This window comes from Uloborus diversus, chromosome 1, assembly GCF_026930045.1.
Source record: "Uloborus diversus isolate 005 chromosome 1, Udiv.v.3.1, whole genome shotgun sequence".
In the NCBI taxonomy this organism is placed as follows: Eukaryota; Metazoa; Arthropoda; class Arachnida; order Araneae; family Uloboridae; genus Uloborus; species Uloborus diversus.
In genome coordinates this window covers 140600517-140621886 of record NC_072731.1, presented here as the reverse complement: position 1 = coordinate 140621886, position 21370 = coordinate 140600517, and the positions used below count along the sequence as shown (strand labels likewise).

The window sequence follows — 21370 nt, the reverse complement described above, 5'->3', positions numbered from 1 at the left end:
GCACAACAGCCCGGAATCTTACAACATTATTTCAGGAAAGACTTTGCTTCTGTGATTAAGTATTGTTTAAACTTCAAAAGAGAGACTGGAGTGCATTAAGTAATACAATAAACGGCAGGGGATGTTTTAAAAAAATGGAATATTGTAATGCCATCCTGAAAATACCTAGGGGGAAACACAAAAGGTTTTTGAGAAGAAAACCAAGGATTGTAAAAGGATTATGAAGCTATGCATTTCCAAGCATTTACCACAAGGTCTGGGAAATTTTAACCAGCTATAGCTGCAGCTTGTAATTAAATTTATGCTTGAGGATAGTGTCAATAAAAATAATTTCCACAATCAAGCGCTCAGTAACAGAAAAAAGTAGTAGGAAAAGGAAAAATCCAGATCTAAGACAACTTATCTGTTATAGAATCAAAAACCATTTAGAAAGGGGGAAAAACAAAGTTTTTTGAAACTTAATTAAAAAAAATATTAGTATTACATTGTTCTTATTTAGGACACTTGTATAATATTCAATGAAGAGTTGTGCAATTTAACAATTCATTGACGAATTTTCAAAATGTTTATTGGGATCATACTAAAATAACTCTTGAGAGGTATCTGGGGCACAAAAATAAAAACGGAACGTTGACTCTTCATGACAAAAGTTTTGAAATTTCTGAATCATTTCTCTATCCCAAAAAATTTGACGTTTATACGCCTTCAAGTTAACATGACATTGTTGGATAGGATTCAAATATCACAGAGTGTCAAAAATTCTGCAAATTGAGAACTTATTTTGGAACGATTCAGGTAAATGTAGGAGGTTCCACTCCTAAAATAAGTGTAGAAAATTGCGAGTAAAAAAAAAATTATATAATTAATACTCACAATCAAGAATAAGAAAGTTTAAACTAAAATCTGCGGTAAAGTAGTAAAATTTTATTTTGTTGCCAAAATACACGATCGTGGAGAAAATAAAAACTTATTAAATGACAACAGTGGCTCACTTCCTAGAAAAAATAAAAGTAAATACAAAAAAAGCTCAATATGACTATTGTGCTTTTTTTAGCTCTAAAACAGCATTTATAACTTCAATTTCAATATGTCTTTAATGAATTTCTCTTTTTTTTATTTGTTTACAAATTTGAGTTGTGTCTACTGTACACTTCTACTACAGCTGTCTCTGTGTCTTCTGTTTTGTTACGACGTTCGCTGTAGAAGGGAAGTCTGAAGTTTTGCGCATAAATTTACAGAATAAATTTTTATGTTCCCGTGAGACTTGCTTGCCATACAAATTGATCAAAATGCCGGAGAGAAATGCAGGTATAATTAAACATTTTATAGAAAACTCAATTTTTGCATAGAAATGTATGGTAAAGTATCTGTTATTTTGTCATTAGATGCGCTGTGAATCGTTCTGAAAGTCGAGATTTATTTTTTACATATTAAATGCATTTTACGTATTGTTCCGCATTTGGAAAAATGCGGTTCATTAAAAAATCAGGTTCTTTATGAAACTAATGTACATGAGCTAGATTAGTTTTGTCTGTAATGTCTGGTGTTTAAGGAACCCTTATCAACTTCGCATGAACTTGCTTGGCAGCCTGAATGTATGCTAATTTTCCAAAAAAAATTTCGTAGCAATCGTACATTTTCAGCATATGTCTTTAAAAAATGGATCAATTCTAGCTAAGTTGTATATTTTTAAAAAGCTAAATTGCTAGATGTTATGTTTTTAATTTTCATTTTATTTCATTCATTTTATTCCAAAAATGGATCCTTTAAGGTGCCGCGGTACTGAGATCTATTTTGAAACTCGACCATCATTTCAATGGAAATCAATTTCCGGAATAGCAACACGGCATGTGCTAAGTAGACTTGATTGATAGACGAGCATCTAATCAGAGACAGAATTTAGGAGAAAGTACTAAACCGCACAAGTGATTGATAGCCGTCATTAAGGCTCTTTGCCTCTGCCTAGGGGTTGGCGGGGTTGGTGTTGTCTGCCCTTACTTCAAAAGTATCCCGCATTCACTTCCCCGTCCCGCACATGCTGACTTCCCGCTATTTTGTTAGAAGCCAGAACATCAAATCTTTGTTGGGACAGTATTGTTGGTAGCTGTTCCCAGAGTTTTGTAAGCAGAATTCTAATTATCAAAGACAAAAAAATCGCAGTTTTGTAATGTGTTTTTCCTAATTTTTTTTTTCCAAAACATTATTGATGTTTTTTTTTCTTTTCAAAAAAATGATTGACCAATAATTTCTCTCTTTTTGAACTTCAGAAATGAATTAATTGAGTTTGAATAATGAATTAATTTTAATCATGCTAAGTAGCTAAGACACTTCTAAATTTCACTAATTTAACCTTTTTAAAGTCAGTACAACCTTTTGTCCTTGTTTTGATTCTGTTAGTATAGGGTTTGTCTTCAGACCCGTAATTTTGTAATTTTATAGGGCGGGGTGGGGGGAAGCATAAGGGTATGTGCTTAGTGTAAATTATCCCAAAAACAGCAAAAACCACACTGACTTACAAAAAACAGGGAAGTAAATCTTTATTGTATTACTCAATCTGAAAATTCAAATGGTTAGTAGCCAGTGGCCAGCAGACACTTTTTCTATCACTAGAAGCCACATTTTTCAGAACCTAATTTTTTTAACTGAAAAAAATCAGGCAATTTAAAGTGTTACGCTTAAAGGTGGGTCTGAAAAAAAAATGTATTGGCAAAGTAGGCTTGTCGCTACATTGTATGCATATTTGTAAAAGTGGAGAGAAGGAAAATGTAAAAATTAATCTTGCTTCAATCATTATTTCCTGTTGAAAATTTAAAGAGTGTGTAAAATGAATAAAAATGCAAGAGTTATTTTGAAACTTCAAGTGCATATCTATACATATAATAAAATAAGATGTTTGTGTGTGTGTGTGTGTGGCGCGCATCCCGGGAAAACGGAAAGGCCTAGAAAGATGAAATTTGGTATACAGGTGTAGTTTTTGCTGAAGTTGTGCACCTCGGGCTTCGATTTTTAGTATTTTAATTAGAAAAAGTTATTTAACGTTTTATGTGATTTTTAGCACTTTTTAGTATTTTTAACCTCACAGACCCCGAACCAATCGCGCCAGACAAATATTTTTGGTGCTATAGTGTCGAAAATTTAATTTTAAATATGATGAACAAAAAAATTTTGAAGATAGAGCAATTTTTGTATTTTTTATGAATTTTTGAAAAAACCTTTAATTTGCATGTTTTTCTGGGTTTTATTTTTTTCTAATATCATCCTGCGAGAAGTATCAAAGCCTCATTTCTGAAATTTAAGTTGGTAATAGTAAAAACATTTCGCCCTCTTCAGAAGAAAAAAGTTCTTAAAAATACGCAATAGTTTTTTTTTTTACAATTTTTTTAATGCTGAACACATCATGTCCTTTCACGCATCAGTCGAAAAAAGCGTTCTTCAATCTTTTATGCCTGTGACGTCACTACTTGGGTTTCGATTCCATATTTACGATGGAATCTTAATCGCAAGCAATGTTAATCTTTTTTTTTTACTATATAGCTTACTTCTACATTTTCTGACGTGATGACCACGTGTTTTTTCGGCAGCGCTTGCTTTTTTTCTTTCCTTTTTTTTTGTTTTATTTAGGGATCGCATTTATTTCTTTTTCCATCCCCCCCCCCCAAGCTGGACCTTTCGCTGTATCTATATTACGTTACATTTCATAGTTGTGCGCATTAATTCAATAAAAACAGCGAGATTTTTTTTATCTTTGTCAAACGCTACTTTTTGCACACTAAGGGGAATTTGAGCTTTTTTTTTTTGCTCTACTTAAATAAAAAAGCGGTTTTTTTGAGTGTTCTTTGTTTTTATTAGGAAATGGGTGAGGAGGTCAAAATAAATAGAGATGGATAAGAAAATGTAGAGATAGATTATAAAGGTAGATAGCCGCCGAAGGCGGCAATCTTGGCGTAAAAATGTGAATGGCACAAAAAAAAGATAGAGATGGATTGATTAATACTGCTGTCAAATTTATTTAAACAACCGCCGAAGGCGGCAAACTTGAAGTAAAAAGGTAAATGACAAGTTATCCAAACAGCCGCCGTAGGTGGCTGCTTGCACATTGGATGTCAATGCCCCCCTCCCTCCCCCACATACACCATGACTTTGAAAAAACAATACTTTCACATAAAAGTGGAAGTGCTTTTTGTTATTTTTCGACAAAATTTGCATGAAGAGTACGTTGTTTGTGCCTCCCCTCTCCCTCCTTTAAAAATATCCCAAACGACAAAACTGGAGACAGATCTAGAAAATATTTTATTCAAATTTTTAATGATATAGATAGATATAGATTGATTAACACCGCCACGAAATTTATTTAAGCAGCCGTCGAAGGCGGCAACATTGGCATAAAAAAACGAATGATAATACTGATTTATAGAGAAAAAAATTGATTAATGTCGTCGCTAAATTGTTTAAGCAGCCGTGGCGTAAAAAGGCGGACCAGCTGGTCGATAAATCTACAGGTCGATGTACAGTGAGAGAAAAACAGACCCGTTATTTAAAGAACAACAACGGGGGGTTGGGGGGGGGGCGCCGCTACGATTTGAAAACATAATGCTTTCACATAAAAATGGACGCGATTTTTGTTATTTTACGACTTCTTGCCGTAAAATGGTGAATGACAAGTAAGCCAAACGGCCGCCGTAGGCGGCTGAAAATAAAAAAAGATTGTTAATTACTGTTAGAGGTAGATACGCATACATCGTATAGATAGATAGTAGATGGACAGCAAGAAAGAGACATGTCCGTCATTTAATTAACTTCAACGGGGTGACAATGCAACTCCCCCCCCCCCACTCCCCACACACACCATGACTTTGAAAAAACAATGCTTTCAAGTAAAAGTGGAAGTGTTTTTTGTTATTTTACGACAAAATTTGCATAAAGAGCAAGCCGTTTGTGTCTCCCCTCCCCCTAGAAATCTAGATAGATTCTCTCCTAGATAGATCTATAAAATATTTTATTTAAATTAAGAATGATATAGATATAGATTGATTGATACCACCACGAAACTTATTTCAGCAGTCGCCGAGGGCGGCAACATTGGCGAAAAAAGGCAGATGATAATATTGATATATAGAGAAAAACATTGATTAATACCGTCGCTAAATTGTCTAAGCAGCCGCCGAAGGCGGCAACCCTGGCGTAAAAAGGCAGACCAGCTGGTCGCCGAAGGCGGCTAGTAAACAATAAATTAATATTTATATACTTTTGCTGGTAATGTGGGAAAGTAAAAATGAACTGCCATCTAAAAAATTCAATTTGAGCAAATGTTTGTTCTTGAGTATATATGAAGCGTTTAAGCATAAAGACCTTTAGTCCAGTCAATAGGTAGAAAAAAACGGGCTTGGCTTATAAAAAATGGGGTCAAAGATTTTTTTTAAAATTTATATATACTAGTGCCAATATGAAAAAACCAAGTTATCCAACACGAAAGACCTCGGGAGAAGTTTTGGGGGCCGAAAACCCCCCAAAATGTGACTTTTTGTAGTATTTTCAAAATATCTCAAAAATGGTTAAAATTACAAAAAAACTTCCAATACAAATGTTAAAGAGGATTAAATTTCCTTCAATTTTGTCATTACAATATTTTTGTAGCATGAAAAGCAAGCGAGTTACAGCTACTTGAAAGTCACACTTTTTCTGAACCCATCAGCGAAGTGCGTGAAAGCGCATCAGATAATGAAGGAAAAAAGTAGAAACGCCGGCAGCCTTGGAAATCATTTGTCTTTCGCAGCAGAGGGTGAATGCCTCTGTTCCCTTTAATTAAAAAAAACACCCTAACCCTATCCCCCCCCCCTTTCTTTTTCGCTCCAAATGCGATGTATCGACTTAATAGCTAGTCATGTTGGTCATTTCAGAGTTCGAGCGAGAGTATCTTTTATCAATCTGTGTGATCTGTATTACAATTTTTTCCCCTAGAAATGATTATGCCTGACCAAGTTTTTTTTAAAATTTAATTTAATTTTATTTTATTTTTATTTATTTATTTATCTATTTTCTTTGCGAAATCAGTTTGAATGAATGCGAAATAAAGAGTGAAGGAGAAGGGGTTAGAAAATCTTCAAAGATGCAGCGCAAAACGTCAAAATGAAGAACATCAGCGTTTTTTGAAGGACCTAAAAGAAGTGACAATTCACACTGCCTGTCATAAATGCTAAATTAATGAGCAATCAATCTATTCTCTTGAAAGATTTCTGGCAAATTCTAACAACAAGAATCGTCTTATTCAACTTCTTGAGACATATTTCGAAGAGTGTGGCATTAAAGTCAGGCAGCCTCTAGAAGATGCCGACTTACTGCTCTTTCAAAGGCGAAGGAAATTGAAAAGGTTGTTATAGTGGGCGAGAGGATATAGATCTGTTGGTGCTGATGACAGCTTTAGGACAGCCTTTCAGTAACTTGTTCTGTTTAAAACCTGGAAGAGGGAATGCTTGTGATTTGTTTTTCCCCCCACTAAATCATTTAAGTTTGACCCCAGCAATATTCTTTTCATCCATGTGTTTATTGGGTGTGATACGACTTCTGCAATTTTTGGCCAAGGCAAAATTAAATTGTACTACATAACCAAAAAAAAAAACTCCTGAAATTAAGGAAGCTATTGAAGTATTAATAGACGCAATCAGTCATCATGATGCCATAGCTGCAACTGGAGAAAACATTTTGAAAATATTATACACAGGTGACGTAAAGTATTTGAACCTATCTTTGGATACTTTGCGATTTAATCTTTTTATAAAACAAGTATACAGGGCTAAAATAAATCTTGCAGAGCTACCTCCAACGTGCGGGGATGCTGGACGTTATCACTCATATCGGTGCTACCACCAAATTCAAAGTTGTTTGGGCAACGTAATTGATCCAGAGAAATGGGGTTGGGAAAGCAGAACGTAAGGTCTAACGCCTGTTGACACGAAAAGAGATTCAGTTACTCAGAATCTTTTGAAGATTGTATGTTGTACCTGCAAGAAAAATTGTACTAGAGCTTGTTCTTGTCGCAAGGCAGGTTTAAAATGCTCGAGCACGTGCAAACACTGCAGTGGCAAAAATTCTTAAAATGTTGCAGAAATTTCATTTTTGGGTGAGATTGCCGAAGAAGATGATTTGTTCCAGGAGCTTTTGGAACCACCGCAACAAGGAGATGAACAATTAAAGGACCACAGTTTCTTTCTACTCCCTACAGATTCTGAACTGGGAAAACATAGATTCTGAACCGGGAGAACCCGGGCCTTCAAAACGGCTTCGTAGAAGATTTATAGACGTATATGTACAGAGTATTTTGTTGTCCTTTCGTTATTTGCTGTAAGGACGAATGAATTTCTCTGTAATTTAAATGTATGTATTAAGCTTCTACAGTTGGATTTTCATTTTGAAAGGTAATTCTTTTGGGTTTTTCATGCCTCAAAAAGTCAGTTTCTGCAGAATTTTTTCATAGTGTTCATTACGTATTACTATTGTGCCTTCAATTATGCATTATTATGTCTATTGTTTGCTTATTATCACCCTAATATTTATTCATTCATATTTATATTCAAATATTGCATTTTCACTTGTAATGGAATAGATGGTACGAATTATGTGCTTTAAATGAATGCGAAGTTTATGTAATTCAATTACAAACTGCAATATAAATCATATGTTTTTGGAGTCTGATGAAGACTACCTCTGTCAGACCAGAAATATTAGTTCGTGAACGGTGGGGGAGGGCTTATTATTATTATTATTGTAGCATAGGATGCATAATTGTGTCGATTGTGTTTGCTTAATAGCTGCCTAATATTCATTCCTTCACATTAATATTTTAAAAACACATCTTTGTTTACAATAATTAGACTAGAATGTACGAATTATGTGCCTCAAATGAATGTGTAATCCAGTTACAAACTACAATATATCATCTGTTATTGGAGTCTGATGAAGACTACCTCTGTCAGATCAGAAATGTTATTCCGTGAGCAGTGGGGAAGGTTCTTTTTTTCATTATTGCATCGTCGATGTGCTTTAAATAAGTCTGTATATATGTATTTCAGTTTCATAATACATAGTCTGTTTTTGGAGTCTATAGTGAGAACTAATTTATCAGCCAGAATTGCTACTCTGTGTCCGGCGGGGGGGGGGGGGGAGTAAGAAACTCAAATTACTCAAGATGTCGATAAACTCTCCTGAAACTTAAGTTTCTATTCAAGTTCTAATAATTACGACGCTTTGCTTTCGGTGTGAAAGCTTTTTTTTTCGGAGTGCAGAAAAATGGCCTGTTTTCAAAGAGCTATAGCAAGCTTGCTATTTGTGCTACAAAAAAGTTGTAAATGCAAAAGTTGTAGGAAATTTTATGTTCTTTAAACTTTATATTTAATACTTTTTTCTAAGTTGAACCATTTCGAAGATATTTTCGAAAAAACAAAAAAAGTCATAAATTTTTGTGGTTTTTCGGCCCCCAAAAGTTCTCCCGGGGTCTTTCGTGTTAGATAACTTGGTTTTTTCATGTCGGCACCAATATGTACAAATTAAAAAAAAAATCTTTGACCCCATTTTTTGCAGGGTAAAATGTATCTATTGACTGGACTACTTGTACTTTGTCAACTCATAAACTTAACCACCATTAAATTTTAACGGAAAATGAAAAATTTAAAAACGCGTGTCATTTGTACGACTGTGAAGAATCTTATGCTGAAAAAATTATCTCAAAATATTTAAATGCGAATTAGCAATCGGGAGGAAACTTCTCCGTAGATTTAACATTGACTTCGTAACTTCAGAGGCTCTCTCCAGCGGCACCTTAAGTCAGAATTCTTATATCACTAGCTACTTTTCCCTTGGAAATGACAAAGCAACAGAATTGTTGATATGAAAACTTATTTTATTGCAGACTTTAAACGTGATTTAAAAAAGTGAGATCAGGTTCACTATAATGGGAGGTTATTGTGATCTTCCAAAATTCTTTATTCTGAAAATCCTGTCTAATGATTTGGCAGATTTGATTGGTTTTGCATAATTAAAATTTTTTGGATGACTTCTAATATTCTTACACATTAGATGCAGGTAGTTGTGTGCATGCTCTTGCTCATGGTTTATCATTCAAAACTTGATGTTTCATTTGGTAAATTTGAAAAAAACTGCATATTTATTTATTTATGATATTACTTTTTATAAGTGATAGGCTTGTAAGAAAGAATACATGCATAGTTCTTTTATAAATTCTCCTTAAATTCAAAAAAAAAAATTATATTAAAAATGGTTAAATGTCATCTGACATCTTAGTCGTACAGAACATGCTTTTAATATGGCAAATAATGCTTCATATTACTTATTTGGAAGTTTAAGAAATAAAAATAGTTGCTTTTCAAGCTTTTAAATAGTTGCTTTTACCAGTGTAAAGCAAAAATAAATCCTAATTGGTAATATTAATTTTAAAAATCACAGGGCAAACTGGCATTGTTACTATGTAGAATTAAGATTATTAAAGCATGCAAATAATTTTATAATGTGATTTACTTACTGTGCATTCATTGCTAAAGGTCAATACGTACATTTTCTTTTTGTATTCCTTTTTCTTTTTAGATCGTGAACATGAACCTTTTTCAAATCCTTTACCACCTACTGACTTGAACTCAAGAAATGAAGATCACTCGTAAGATTTTTTTATTTATTATTGAATTTATCTGTAACTGTAGTGTCCTCACTTATGCAACATTTTAGTGGATTGTAAGAAAAAGTCATTTTAGCAAGAGAGAAACATTTAAGTTAAAAAAATCATGAACTCAAGGATGTGAGAGGGGTGTAGCAAAATGTTTTTTCCCAAATGTCCTATGTTTTAAAATGCAAATATGACTTTTCAAAATGAACACAAAAAGCTGGAATTCCGGAAAAAGCCTAAAAAATCTCATCCCATATGGGGGGGTTAAGGGCATAAAGCAGGTGTAGGCAGTCAAAGATGATTTTCTGCAAAAATCTGTAGAACTTCTGTAAATATCTTAATTTTGCAGATTTCTTGAAATTCAAAGTAAATCTGAAGTTCCTGCAAACGATGGATAAAATTCAGACATTTTGTGTGAGCATTCAGCCATTTAAAGGTAGTTTGCGAAAATTCCAGAATTTCTTCTAATTTGAAGAAATGTTTAGAAATTCTGCAAAATTTTGTCTTTACTTGGCAGATATTTCCAGAAAATCTGCAGTTTCTGCACATTTCGTAAAATTTCATACTTTCCCTCTCAGATTTGAACAGAATTGTTCAAATGTGAGACATCTGTTCTGCAATGTACGTGGCGCTGAAAAAAGGCGGACTTTTTTGGCCTTTTTTGGCTTTTATAAATTATGTACTATATTCTTGTATTCTTAATAATAATGATCTCTATACATTTTAAAAAGCTAACAAATGTCAATTTAAGTAATAAAACAATATGTTAGCTGAAAATAAAATGATAAAAGGTATATACACAAAAACTGCAAATAATTTCTGACGAAACCCTTTTGCTTTTGTTGGATAATCCTCCAACTAAGCTGATGTTTCTAAGACTGAAAATAGCTTCCGTGTAACCTTAAAGCACTTGTATGCAATAATTTGCCACTTTTTATGCCTTATTAATGCTGTTTTTTTTTAACCAATCTTGATGTGTATTTGTAAAACAGAACTGATTTTTTGCATTCATTAAACATCAAATGTTAGATTTCTGCTGCTGTGGATTAGCATCTTAACCTATGTGAATACAAAAACTAAATGACACAATGGTTTACGCCTAAATAAATCAATCTTGTCCCCCCCCCCCCCAAGTTAAAATCAGACATACCTGTTTTAAGTAATTCCTTCTCTTTCCATAAACAAATACTTCCAAAATCCTCCAAAAAAAAAAATTAAAATACCAGTTCTCACTACTATACTACCTGAAGTAAAAAATTTTAAAAGACTTATTGCAGTGTTCAGTTGGCTCAGTTTTTAACACACAGGCAACTTTTTACAGGGCCGGATTTGGAAGTGTGGAGGCCCTGGGACAACAAAGGAGTGGAGACCCCTAATCAGGGTTTGAAAAGATCATCATATTTTCAAAAATATCAGATACTTTGATATACATATCCGAGTATTTTGATATATATGTGTATATCCGATATTTTTGATCAGCCCTTTAATAGTAAATACATCTTGAATTTACTGATATTTATTTATTTTTTTTAATATTATTATTATTATAATTTATAGGGGAGAAAAAAATGTAAAATTTGCTGCTTTGTAAAATTTTTTTATTGTGGGAGCCCCTTTGTTGTGGAGGCCCCGGGGCAGTAGCCCCGCCTGCCCTCACCTAAATCCGGCCCTGACTATTTATGTTATATACCCCTATTAACAATTCTAGATCTATATCATTCCAGAAGAATTTAAATTCATTCACTAATATGGTCTTGCTGGTCTTTTTATATATTTTACTTTTCTTCAAAAAATAAGAAACAGTTTTGGTGATTAAAAGAAAATCTATAAGTGCAGTTATTTAAAGTATGAATCAAATGACTGGTATGAAAGTAACAGTGTCATGTGATATTTTGAATTCAACTAAATTTTTTTACAATCATTTAAATTCTGTTGAACTAGACTAATTTCTTAATGTAAAGCAAGTTTTTGTTTTGTACTGAACAAAGCTATTTAACAACTACCAAATTTTTATTCTTGTAACATGGAATCTGATTTAATACAGTAGTAATTGCGTTAAAATGATACAAAGATAATTTATATTTTGATTAAATTACAATAAAAATACCCCAAAAAATTATTTTTCTTTAAAAAGCCGGCTTTTCCTAATAAAAACCGGCTTTTTTTAAGCGGTTTAAACCAAAAAAAGTCGGTCGGCCCCCCTTTTTGGCCCGACCAAAATCCAACAGCCCTGGATGTACAATGTACATCACAAATTTAGTAGTATTCTGCTTTGAGGCATACACACAAAATTGGCCCGACCAAAATTCAACAGCCCTGGATGTACATCGCAAATTTAGTAGTATTCTGCTTTGAGGCATACACACAAAATAAGTTAACTTTGTACAATATATTTATTTCCTGTTTTAGTCAAAATATAAATTGCATAACTTGTTTGAGATTTTATAATTTGTTTTATTAATACTAGAAGTCATCATCCGATGACAAATGAAGACTTCAGGAAACTTTTGATGACTCCACGTCCTCCACCTCATGCTACTGCTCAACCTGTTGCTGAAGACGCTCATCCTCATCCTCCGTAGGTGCTAAGTTTATATTTTTCATTCATAAACTTCAATTGATGTTTGACACATTGACTGCCAACTACGAGATAACTCGTAGATTGCCTTCTTTTCTTGGACACCAACTACAACTTATCTCGTACTTGTATAAAGTGATTACGTCAAATTGTCTTTTTAGGCCAGATTTCTGAAAATTGCCATGGCAGTCAGCATGTTAAAATTAGAGTATTTTTGACTGTCGAAATTCTGATACTTTAAAAAATTTTCTAATGAGCAAAATGATTACATTTTATGTAAATAAGCTTAAAGGAGACTGGTTTATTCTAAACTTCTTTAACTACACCGCCCTTTGTGTAGCAATTTTTTAATAGATATTTTGCTCTTTATTGGGTTCTGAGCTATTGGTCATAGTTAACTGATTAAAAAATGTTTATTGATCGTTTAATCTGTTTTATAAAATGTTGGTTGTTTCTTTTAATTTTGTTTTTAAATGCATTTAAAAATACTAATGCATTCTTTTATGATGAGGGTAATAAAATGTTTAAAGATTATATAACTGCAAGAATTCGGAAAATATTCTTTTTTTGAAAGATTCTGTACCTGAAAACTTGTTGCATATTTTGCTTAAGTTTTAATGTTATGTTTTAAATAATGATTATAGTTATTATTTTCTCTTTCTATACTTCTCAATTTTGTATTTCAGATCAAAAAAGCATGAAAGTGAGTCTGATGATGATCTTGATGATTCACTAGATGATAAGGCAGAGAAAAGGAAAAGAAAAAAGAAGTATGTTATTGTATGAAATGGAAAACTAAATATCTTTGTGTTATTATCAATGTTGCGATCATTGAAACTTTTAAGATAAAATCCTCATCTTAAAACAATATTTTGTGCCACATTGCATTCTTAAGATTTCTATGAATTTATTTCATAATTTCTCTACAGTTAATTTTCTTTCTTTCTTTCTTTTTTTAAATTTATTTATTGTGAACTTCTCACCTTATTTTCTCTTTATAAAATTCCATATATCTTTTTGAAATTATAGGTCTTTCATTTAAAAACTTGATGTACCCTTAAAAACCCTCTCACGGACACACCTCAAAAAGATTATAAAACTCTCCTCTGATTTTTCTATTTTTCATATTTGTTTTAAAAAGACAATCAGTATAAATGGAGTGGCTTGTGATTATGTTTCAATTTACATCATGTTGTCACAGAATATGCTGTCACAGAAAAATTTACTAATTTTGCTATAAAGAAAAAGAGGGAAAATTGATAATCGATTTACCCTTTTGGTTTATTAATAACTCAAACACCTTTGGAACTTTTAAGTTTACCTTCTTCTCCCATTTGCACCAAACAAATCATATTACCATTTTCATACTCTTTGGTGGCATTGATACATTTTTGCAACAATTTAGAGCACTTCATTAGCTCAACACTTAGTAAATAATTGATTTTAAAAAAGAATTGTGTATGTGTAACAAACATTGAAAACAATTTTAATGTTAATTTTTCTTTAACAATATTATTTGATATTGCTAAAATAATAAGATGCACCTTTGTTTTAGCAAACAAACAGAACATTCTCTTTTGATGCGATACTCATTTAATGAGCTTTGCTACTTTGATATACAGATATTTTGTTCAAATAAATATTTATCTAAAGTGTTCAAGCAATAAACTAAGACGGCGAAAAAAAAAAAAAAACTCCCACTTCAACTTAAAAATTATTTGCCATGAAGTGTTTTTTCAATCAATTTATTTTAATACATATCTTCATAAAATTATAAGCCCACTCGTTTTTAGGTTATTAAAGCATTGTGTTGGAACCTTTAAAAAAATAATAATGAATAATTATAAATCCTTTTAGACACAATTGACTTCTTTAAGATTTCTCTCTTTTATTGTATTCCAGAACAGTATATTTGATTCTTTTCAATTACAGATATTATGCATCTTTAAATAGACAGCAAGAAGATAAATTAGCTGAACTTGCTCAAAAATACAGAGATCGTGTAAGTTAATTGTGATCTTACTTTTGGTATTAAAATACAGTCACACAAACTCTGATTTAATACCAACCAATTAAAGCATCAATCTTGTTATATTCATCACACATGTTTCTAAACAAATCTTTTATGTAGGAATTTTAATGTGATCTACCTGTTAAGGCACCCACTGTATATAACGCCAACCGATACCACGCCCCGGGAAAATATTTAAAAAAAAAATTCTGACTTATTTTCAAAATAAGCTGTCCATTATTTTATTATGAATACTATTCCTTTTTTCTCTTCACTATTTAAAAGCTTAATGAGCATTACTGGTTACTCAAAGATAAAGTAGTACTCCTAAATGTTTCCAGGCAAAATCATCCTGTGGAGAGTTCATTAGAAATAAACATGTGGTCCAATCTACTGAGAAAGAAAATCAGCGATGACAGGAAAAAGTCTGTTGCTTTGTTTATGTTCAAAATTTTTACGGGTCCTTTTTAATGCCATCAGCTAAATAGGTTCTATCAGTTTTGGTGGCTATGGATGCATGGTTTCTGTTCTGATGATACCTGCTTATCAGTTTTATTATGCTGGTTTCCTTCCTATTGTAATAAAACTCGTGTTCTTCTCTTGAGCTTAGTTTGCGGAACTGCTTAATTTACATCCTAACCACTTTCAAAGGGATTAGTGAAAGATGGGTCTTGGCTCATAGAATGCAATTAGGACTGCACTTAGCGTCTTGATCTGAAGGGAATTGTTACCCAATAATGTTTTTTAGTCGGTAGATGTGGAACTATAAAATTAAGCTTCTTTCTTCTGTTTATACCGTATATAATATCAAAGAGAAGCCATCTCTCAATTTCTGAAAAGCAGAATATTTATTAATGTAAACTGGGCCATCCAAATATATCACAGCAGAGCAATTTCAAGTTATTTTTCTGTGACGTGGAAAAAAAACAGTAGCAGACATCGTAAGCAGTCGAGAAATATGGTTTAATGTTAATGTTAACAAAGATAAACTAACAAAGATAACTATAAGAATCCAATCAGCTAAACATGAGATGTTGGTAGATGTTTTATGCACTTGGATAATGCAGATGAGTGCAAACATGCTACAATAACTGAAGGCATTATCAAAGAACATGCTAAGATTTTGGGCAGCAAATGAATGCTACTGATTTTGAATATTGCAATGGTTGGTTCAACAGATTTTAAAAACTTCGAGATCTTTCTGATCAATTAAAGCTTGTGAAACCACCTATATTGATCCTGAAAAGGACTATACAAAATTGCTGACACAAATTTTTTAATATGCTATTTCAGATGTATGCAACATGGACTTTTTTCCTGCTTACAGTAACTTTAAAATTCAATACGCCAACAAACTCAACATAATACTACCCTAGAATCGAATTGAACAGTGGCGTTATATCAGAGTTTGACTGGATGTGCCAAAGAATTTTCTTATTTTTTCAAATAACTTGTTTATTCATTCGTCTGGCTTTGCGTTTTAACTGTGGCGCAATTTATTTTTATTTTAGGCTAAGGAAAGGCGTGATGGAGCTAATCCAGACTACCAAAATGAAGATCCTATCACTTCTGCAGCTGGATATCGTGCTGTTGCTCCTGATGCTAAATCGTAAAACATAGCTAAATATTTTGTTTACCTTAAATTACTACTGAAAGCATGATGTATTAGAAACATATATATTTCAAAACTTAACCCTTTTCTGTTATTCATTCTAAATTTGAGCCTTTAAATTTGATTGTAAAAAAACTTTTCATAAGCATTAATATCAAACATTTTAATTTAGATTAGTTAATTTTGATGAAGTGTGAAATGAAATTATAGATTAATAGTATTTGTTGTGACTTTTTTTTTTTTTTTTTTTTTTTTTGGTGGTGGTGTTTTGTGGCTTTGTACGTTAAAGTCGAATAAATTGATTGTTTCAAGTTGTTATACTTCATTTTTAGAGGCTTGGATGCTGCTGAACGTAGGCGTCAAATGATTCAAGAGTCTAAATTTTTGGGAGGTGACATGGAACATACTCACTTGGTGAAAGGTCTGGACTATGCTTTGCTTCAAAAGGTTTGTAAAAGTTACACGTGTGATTTATACATGAAATTTTACATCTTTTAGGCTTTTACTTGCTGAACCTGCTCAGAACATCTGTGCTCTGGTGTCTTATCTTCAGAATTTAAAAACATTAATAAAACTCCAATGATAAAACTCTTGCATGCGTAAGTCATATTTCCAAAATGCTTTCTGTGATGTTTATTTAAATTTGTGAATTAACAGGGATTGGCACTAGCCTGGTTTAGACTATTTTGACATTGATTTGAAAATACTTGGTTTTTTACGCAAATTCGCGGGAAAGGGACGCAACTTCCACGAAAATTCGGGTCCTAGGGACCCAGAACACCCAAAAGATAAAAACCAGAAAAAAAATTGTCGAAAATGCTGAAGATCTATCTAGTGAATGCTTTTAAGCTTCAATGACCAGGAGAATCAACAGAAAAGGATTAAAATGACCCTATCTTTTTATATCAGCTATTCAAACACACCCCTACTTTTGACCAGTCAATAGAATTTTAGTGATAAGACTGGAGCTTACAGTGACCTCCTGGGCAGAGCTCAAGGAGCAAAATATTGCAAGTTCATAAATAGCCCATTGTACTGTATTCTAAGAATAAGTTCTCCCTCAACTTTTATCTTGGGGAAATTCCTGAAAACAACAATAAAGATCAAAAGTAAGAGTGGTTTCAATGCAATCTTCAGGATTGATACAGGACAACTGAGTAGTAAAAGCTTATCTATTTTGCATTCACCTAACCAGAATTACTTTTGAAAATTATTATCTTGCATCCTCAATAAAAGGATGGGTGGAAAAAAAATGGCGAACATTTTCCCGATCGCGCAAAACACAAAGTTCTGAACTTAACATTTTTCTTGTTAAATTACTTATGAATACGAATTTTATACAAAAGCACTTTAACCTTGTTCATTTTCTAGTAATTCACCTATTTCTGAGGGGCTATTTTTATTTGGACTTGCAAGAGTCACGTATTAATCGATCGCGCCATTTTGAAAATGGCGAAATTTTTAAAGTAGCACCAAAGCCAACACAGATATTTTAAAAGAGTCAAAATGAAGTCAAATTTTCTAATTTAAGATTGCAAATGAGCAATTTTCATACTCATGTGAGAAAATGTTTCGTTTTTGCGATCGCAATTTTTGCGTTGGGTTAATTCGCTTGCTATTTTTTTCTATTTCTATGAAATTGCCATTGATAATTGGTGGGGGGGGGGGGGCTGTTTGCTTTTTTTCACCTAGAAAAATGTTCATGAAAGCAAAGGTTAAGGGAGTGCTTTCTGCTTGATCAATCAAAGGCATTTATTTTTTATTTCATGGTAAAATCCAACTTTAAAGTAAATTTTGAGTTTACCTCATTGTAACTGACTAAATAGTTTCTCAAATAACTAAATCTTGCAAGTGTATTATTTGAACATATGATAATCACAGAAAAAAAGGGCAAAATTAACCAATTTAGTTTATTTCATACCTTTTTCAAATAACTATGTGGATAGTTTCTTTTCCCTAAGTATAAATAGTTGTATAATATTCAATTATGTGCTAAGATTTTCTGTTTAAAATTTAAGGGACTCATTTTTTCCGCCAAAGGACCCAAATCTATTTCATTAATGGGTCCTTGGGACCCAGGTTACTGATAGTTGAGCGCGAACACTGTTTCATTTCCAACCAGTATTGGTATTGAATAATTTCATTTAATGGTTTTGGAAATATTGAGATTTTTGCATAGTTGCCAATTTTTGGGCAATACTAGTTTTATTTCAGCGACATCAGCAAATTCAAAAAGCCTCATCTATGGCAACAATCAAATAAAGTGGTTAGAACCTTAGTTATAAAAATTTTTCCTTAAGTTTCATTCGTATGTTATTTTTTCTTCCATGTATTGTAAGAAATATTTGCATCCAAGTAGCAGTTTTGGTTTGCATGGTTTCCAAAAACATTTAAATATATTTAAATTTTATATCTGTTGTCACCAGGGTTGGATTTAGACTTAATGGGGCCTTAAACTGTCTCAGGTATGAGGGCCCTTTTTTGTGGTCCGGGCAACTTTTATGCTGGTGAAAAAACAGGCCAAATTAAAGGGAAAAACATTTTTCTTTTTCTCTATGAGTATGTATATCTTTTCCTCTGATGCATAGAACCATGTTTTTTCTTTTTTCTTTTTTTAATGCTGCCTGCTCTCTTGTGTGTAGATTGAGCTTGTAATAAGGAGGGGGTATCAGGAGTGTAATTCAAGAGCACCCATTTAAATGCAGCATAAAGTATCTTCAATTTTAGGGGGTTCGGGGTCCGGGGTTTCCCAGTGGGGGTCTTCCCCGGGAAATATTTGAAAATATATATAAAATTATGCAATTTGTGGCCTTTTAAAGGGTAATTGGAATGGGGGGCGGGGAGAAAGATACCAGGAAAAAATATATTCTAACGAACACTTTTTTTAACTACACTCTTTTGCAAATTAAGATAATACAAACTAAAAATTGTTTTTTGTTTCAACCAATTGTTAACCAACCGATAGAAGGAGGAGAAAGAAATAATTCATTGTCACTTGCTCACATTGGCTTTTGGTGTAGTTGAGTTTTGATCGCCCCCAAACCCACCGAAACAACACGAGAGATGAACGAAAGAGCAATATCCTACCCACTCAAACAAATACATACTTTATACAATTGATAAGAAATAAATTTAAAGCATTTTTCTAGTATTCTCAAAAACTTATTTGATTGTTTTTAAGAATTTGATAACAATTAAAAAAATTCATTAGGAGTTTTAAAATTCAAGGTTGATAGCTACATTTTCTTAAATTTTCAAAATGAATTTTTCAAGTGCTTTTTTATCAGGAATGAAGCATGCAATATTTTTTTGGAGTTGGGGGTCCTAAACCATAGCTGTTCATCTTTTAGGTAAAACTGGACCCGATTGTGACCGACCTGCAAGATTCATCTTAGTAGGAGGTTTACAATCAGGTTTGGAGGGAGGGGGGGTAAATCTTTAATTTAATATTAGTACTTCTTTATGTCATACTTCCTGTCTGAGCTTTTTTTTTTTCTCAATTTTAAATTTCAGGTTCGTAGTGAAATTAATTACAAAGAGAAAGAAGAAGAAGAGATGGAAAGTTTACTTCTGAAACATAAGTGAGAAATTATAAGTTTACTTACTGTATTATATTGAAGTGGTTTTATCTATTTTTAAGAGAAATACAATTTCTTCAGTTACTTCCTTGCTTTTTTAAGCATACTCTTTTTTATAAATATTTTCTGTGCATGTGTTTGTCACCAAACTCCTCCTAAACACCTGGACCAACTTTGATGAAATTTTGTGTGTATGTGATTGAGTTGATTCAAGAATTACAGGGCTCCCAAATGGTCTGCTTTTCTCGCCAAAGTCCGTTTTTTAGGGTAAATTCCGCTTTAGACCGCTTTTTGACATTTTGGTCCGTTTAGTCCGTTTTTATATTGTTTTTACTCAAAAATCAGAATTTAAAAATTTTCATTACATTATGTTGGATATAATTTGAGGTTAATGGCCTACAGCTAAGCTGAAAATTAGGCAACTCATTTCCAACTAAAAATTTGAGGTAGTGGTCTGCCCGAAGAAAATAAAACATGAATCATTCTTTACACTGAAAAACATTTATTTGACACATATTGAAAAATGATTACAACACAATGATTTGTTCCCCGAAGAAAAATTTAAAAAAGAGATCTTACAATAAGTCCATGCATGGATCAAAAAGTCCTGTTGATGTTCCATGGTGACGCCTCACCGGTCGTTGGACGGCATGGCAATTTCCACGAATTGCAGGCAGGTCAGTTCGTACCGCGTGAGCAACAGTTCACCACATCAGGGAAAAAGGGATACCAAGGATGGACACGATCTTCTTTCACCGGAGAACAAATGACCCACATCAGGGAAAATTATAACTTTTCACTTTGGTAGACGTCATCACAACACGCGCTTTCCAAACTTAAGACATCAGCAGTGCTTTTTCAAGAAAGACCAGACCTCACCCAAGAGGCCAGTAGCGAAAATTTATGATGACATTTGACGAACACGTTCACAAAACACAGACAACACAAGACGAGGAGACGAGTAGAAGAAAAGTAGCGATCGAGCTACGGCCGGTCTGCGTATTTATAGCCAGATTCGGCCTTTCCCGAAACAATGTGACGTTACATGATTTGCATATTGCCAGAACAACACTACTCTGTAATCACACAGCTTGCAGGTTGCACAATTCTTATTTAATTTGGCATTCAGCACTTAACACCTCAACATGATTTCATCACGTCATCGACACGTGCTCTTTCGGAAGTTTACCGACATCTGCCGAATGACGGCAACCAATCATAGCGTGCCACATGTTTTTCCGAACACTTTTGAGTGTTGGTGGCAGGTGGATGGGATTCCCCGCGCAAGGTTTTCTCTCGGAATGGCAAAAGGTAAGTCACAAAATGTTTTTTTTTTTTTTTTTTTTTAAACAATATTGGTGAAATCCTTCAAGAACCAAAAATAAAGGCATTTAGCCCAACAAGTTCCCCCTCTTGAAGGAATTTCATCAAAAACCACATTATATACATTAAAAACATTTAACTACATTCATATTATATTTACAAAAGATACATTTGAAAAACAGTTCAAAAATTTGATACGCCCCCGTCATTTAATCCCAATTAAATATAATTTTACAAAGTTTATTTAAACAATTCTTAGATAGGGGTTTAGTGAAAATATCCGTAATATTTACATTTGTCCTCACATATTTAATCAAAAAAATCTTTTGCTCAATTAAATTTCTTAAAAAATGGTACCTTACATCAATGTGTTTTGTACGGGAATTCTCAATGGGAGACTTAGAAAAATCAATTGTTGCAGTGTTATCACAATAAATGATTGTATCTCTAAGCTGGAGGTTTTCAATGTTTAATTCACTTATTTCTGTGATTATCCTCTTCAGCCAGACCATTTCTTTTGCAGTTTCACCAAGTGAAATATATTCTGCTTCCATTGTGGATAACGCAACACATTTATGTTTAAATGTCCTCCAATTAA

At 32.9% G+C, this 21370-nt stretch overlaps 1 protein-coding gene across 1 annotated transcript in view; it reads left to right on the top strand.

Moving 5' to 3' along the window:
• The first annotated feature begins 1175 nt into the window (after positions 1-1175).
• Positions 1176-21370, top strand: part of LOC129221645 (protein Red-like) — a 61698-nt gene continuing 41503 nt past the window's right edge. The window contains exons 1-8 of the mRNA XM_054856175.1: positions 1176-1308; positions 9595-9664; positions 12138-12248; positions 12935-13018; positions 14181-14250; positions 15771-15868; positions 16204-16318; positions 19385-19452. Coding sequence (XP_054712150.1) covers positions 1290-1308; positions 9595-9664; positions 12138-12248; positions 12935-13018; positions 14181-14250; positions 15771-15868; positions 16204-16318; positions 19385-19452 — 635 coding nt within the window. The 5' untranslated portion in view covers positions 1176-1289. The remainder of the gene's footprint in view (positions 1309-9594; positions 9665-12137; positions 12249-12934; positions 13019-14180; positions 14251-15770; positions 15869-16203; positions 16319-19384; positions 19453-21370) is intronic.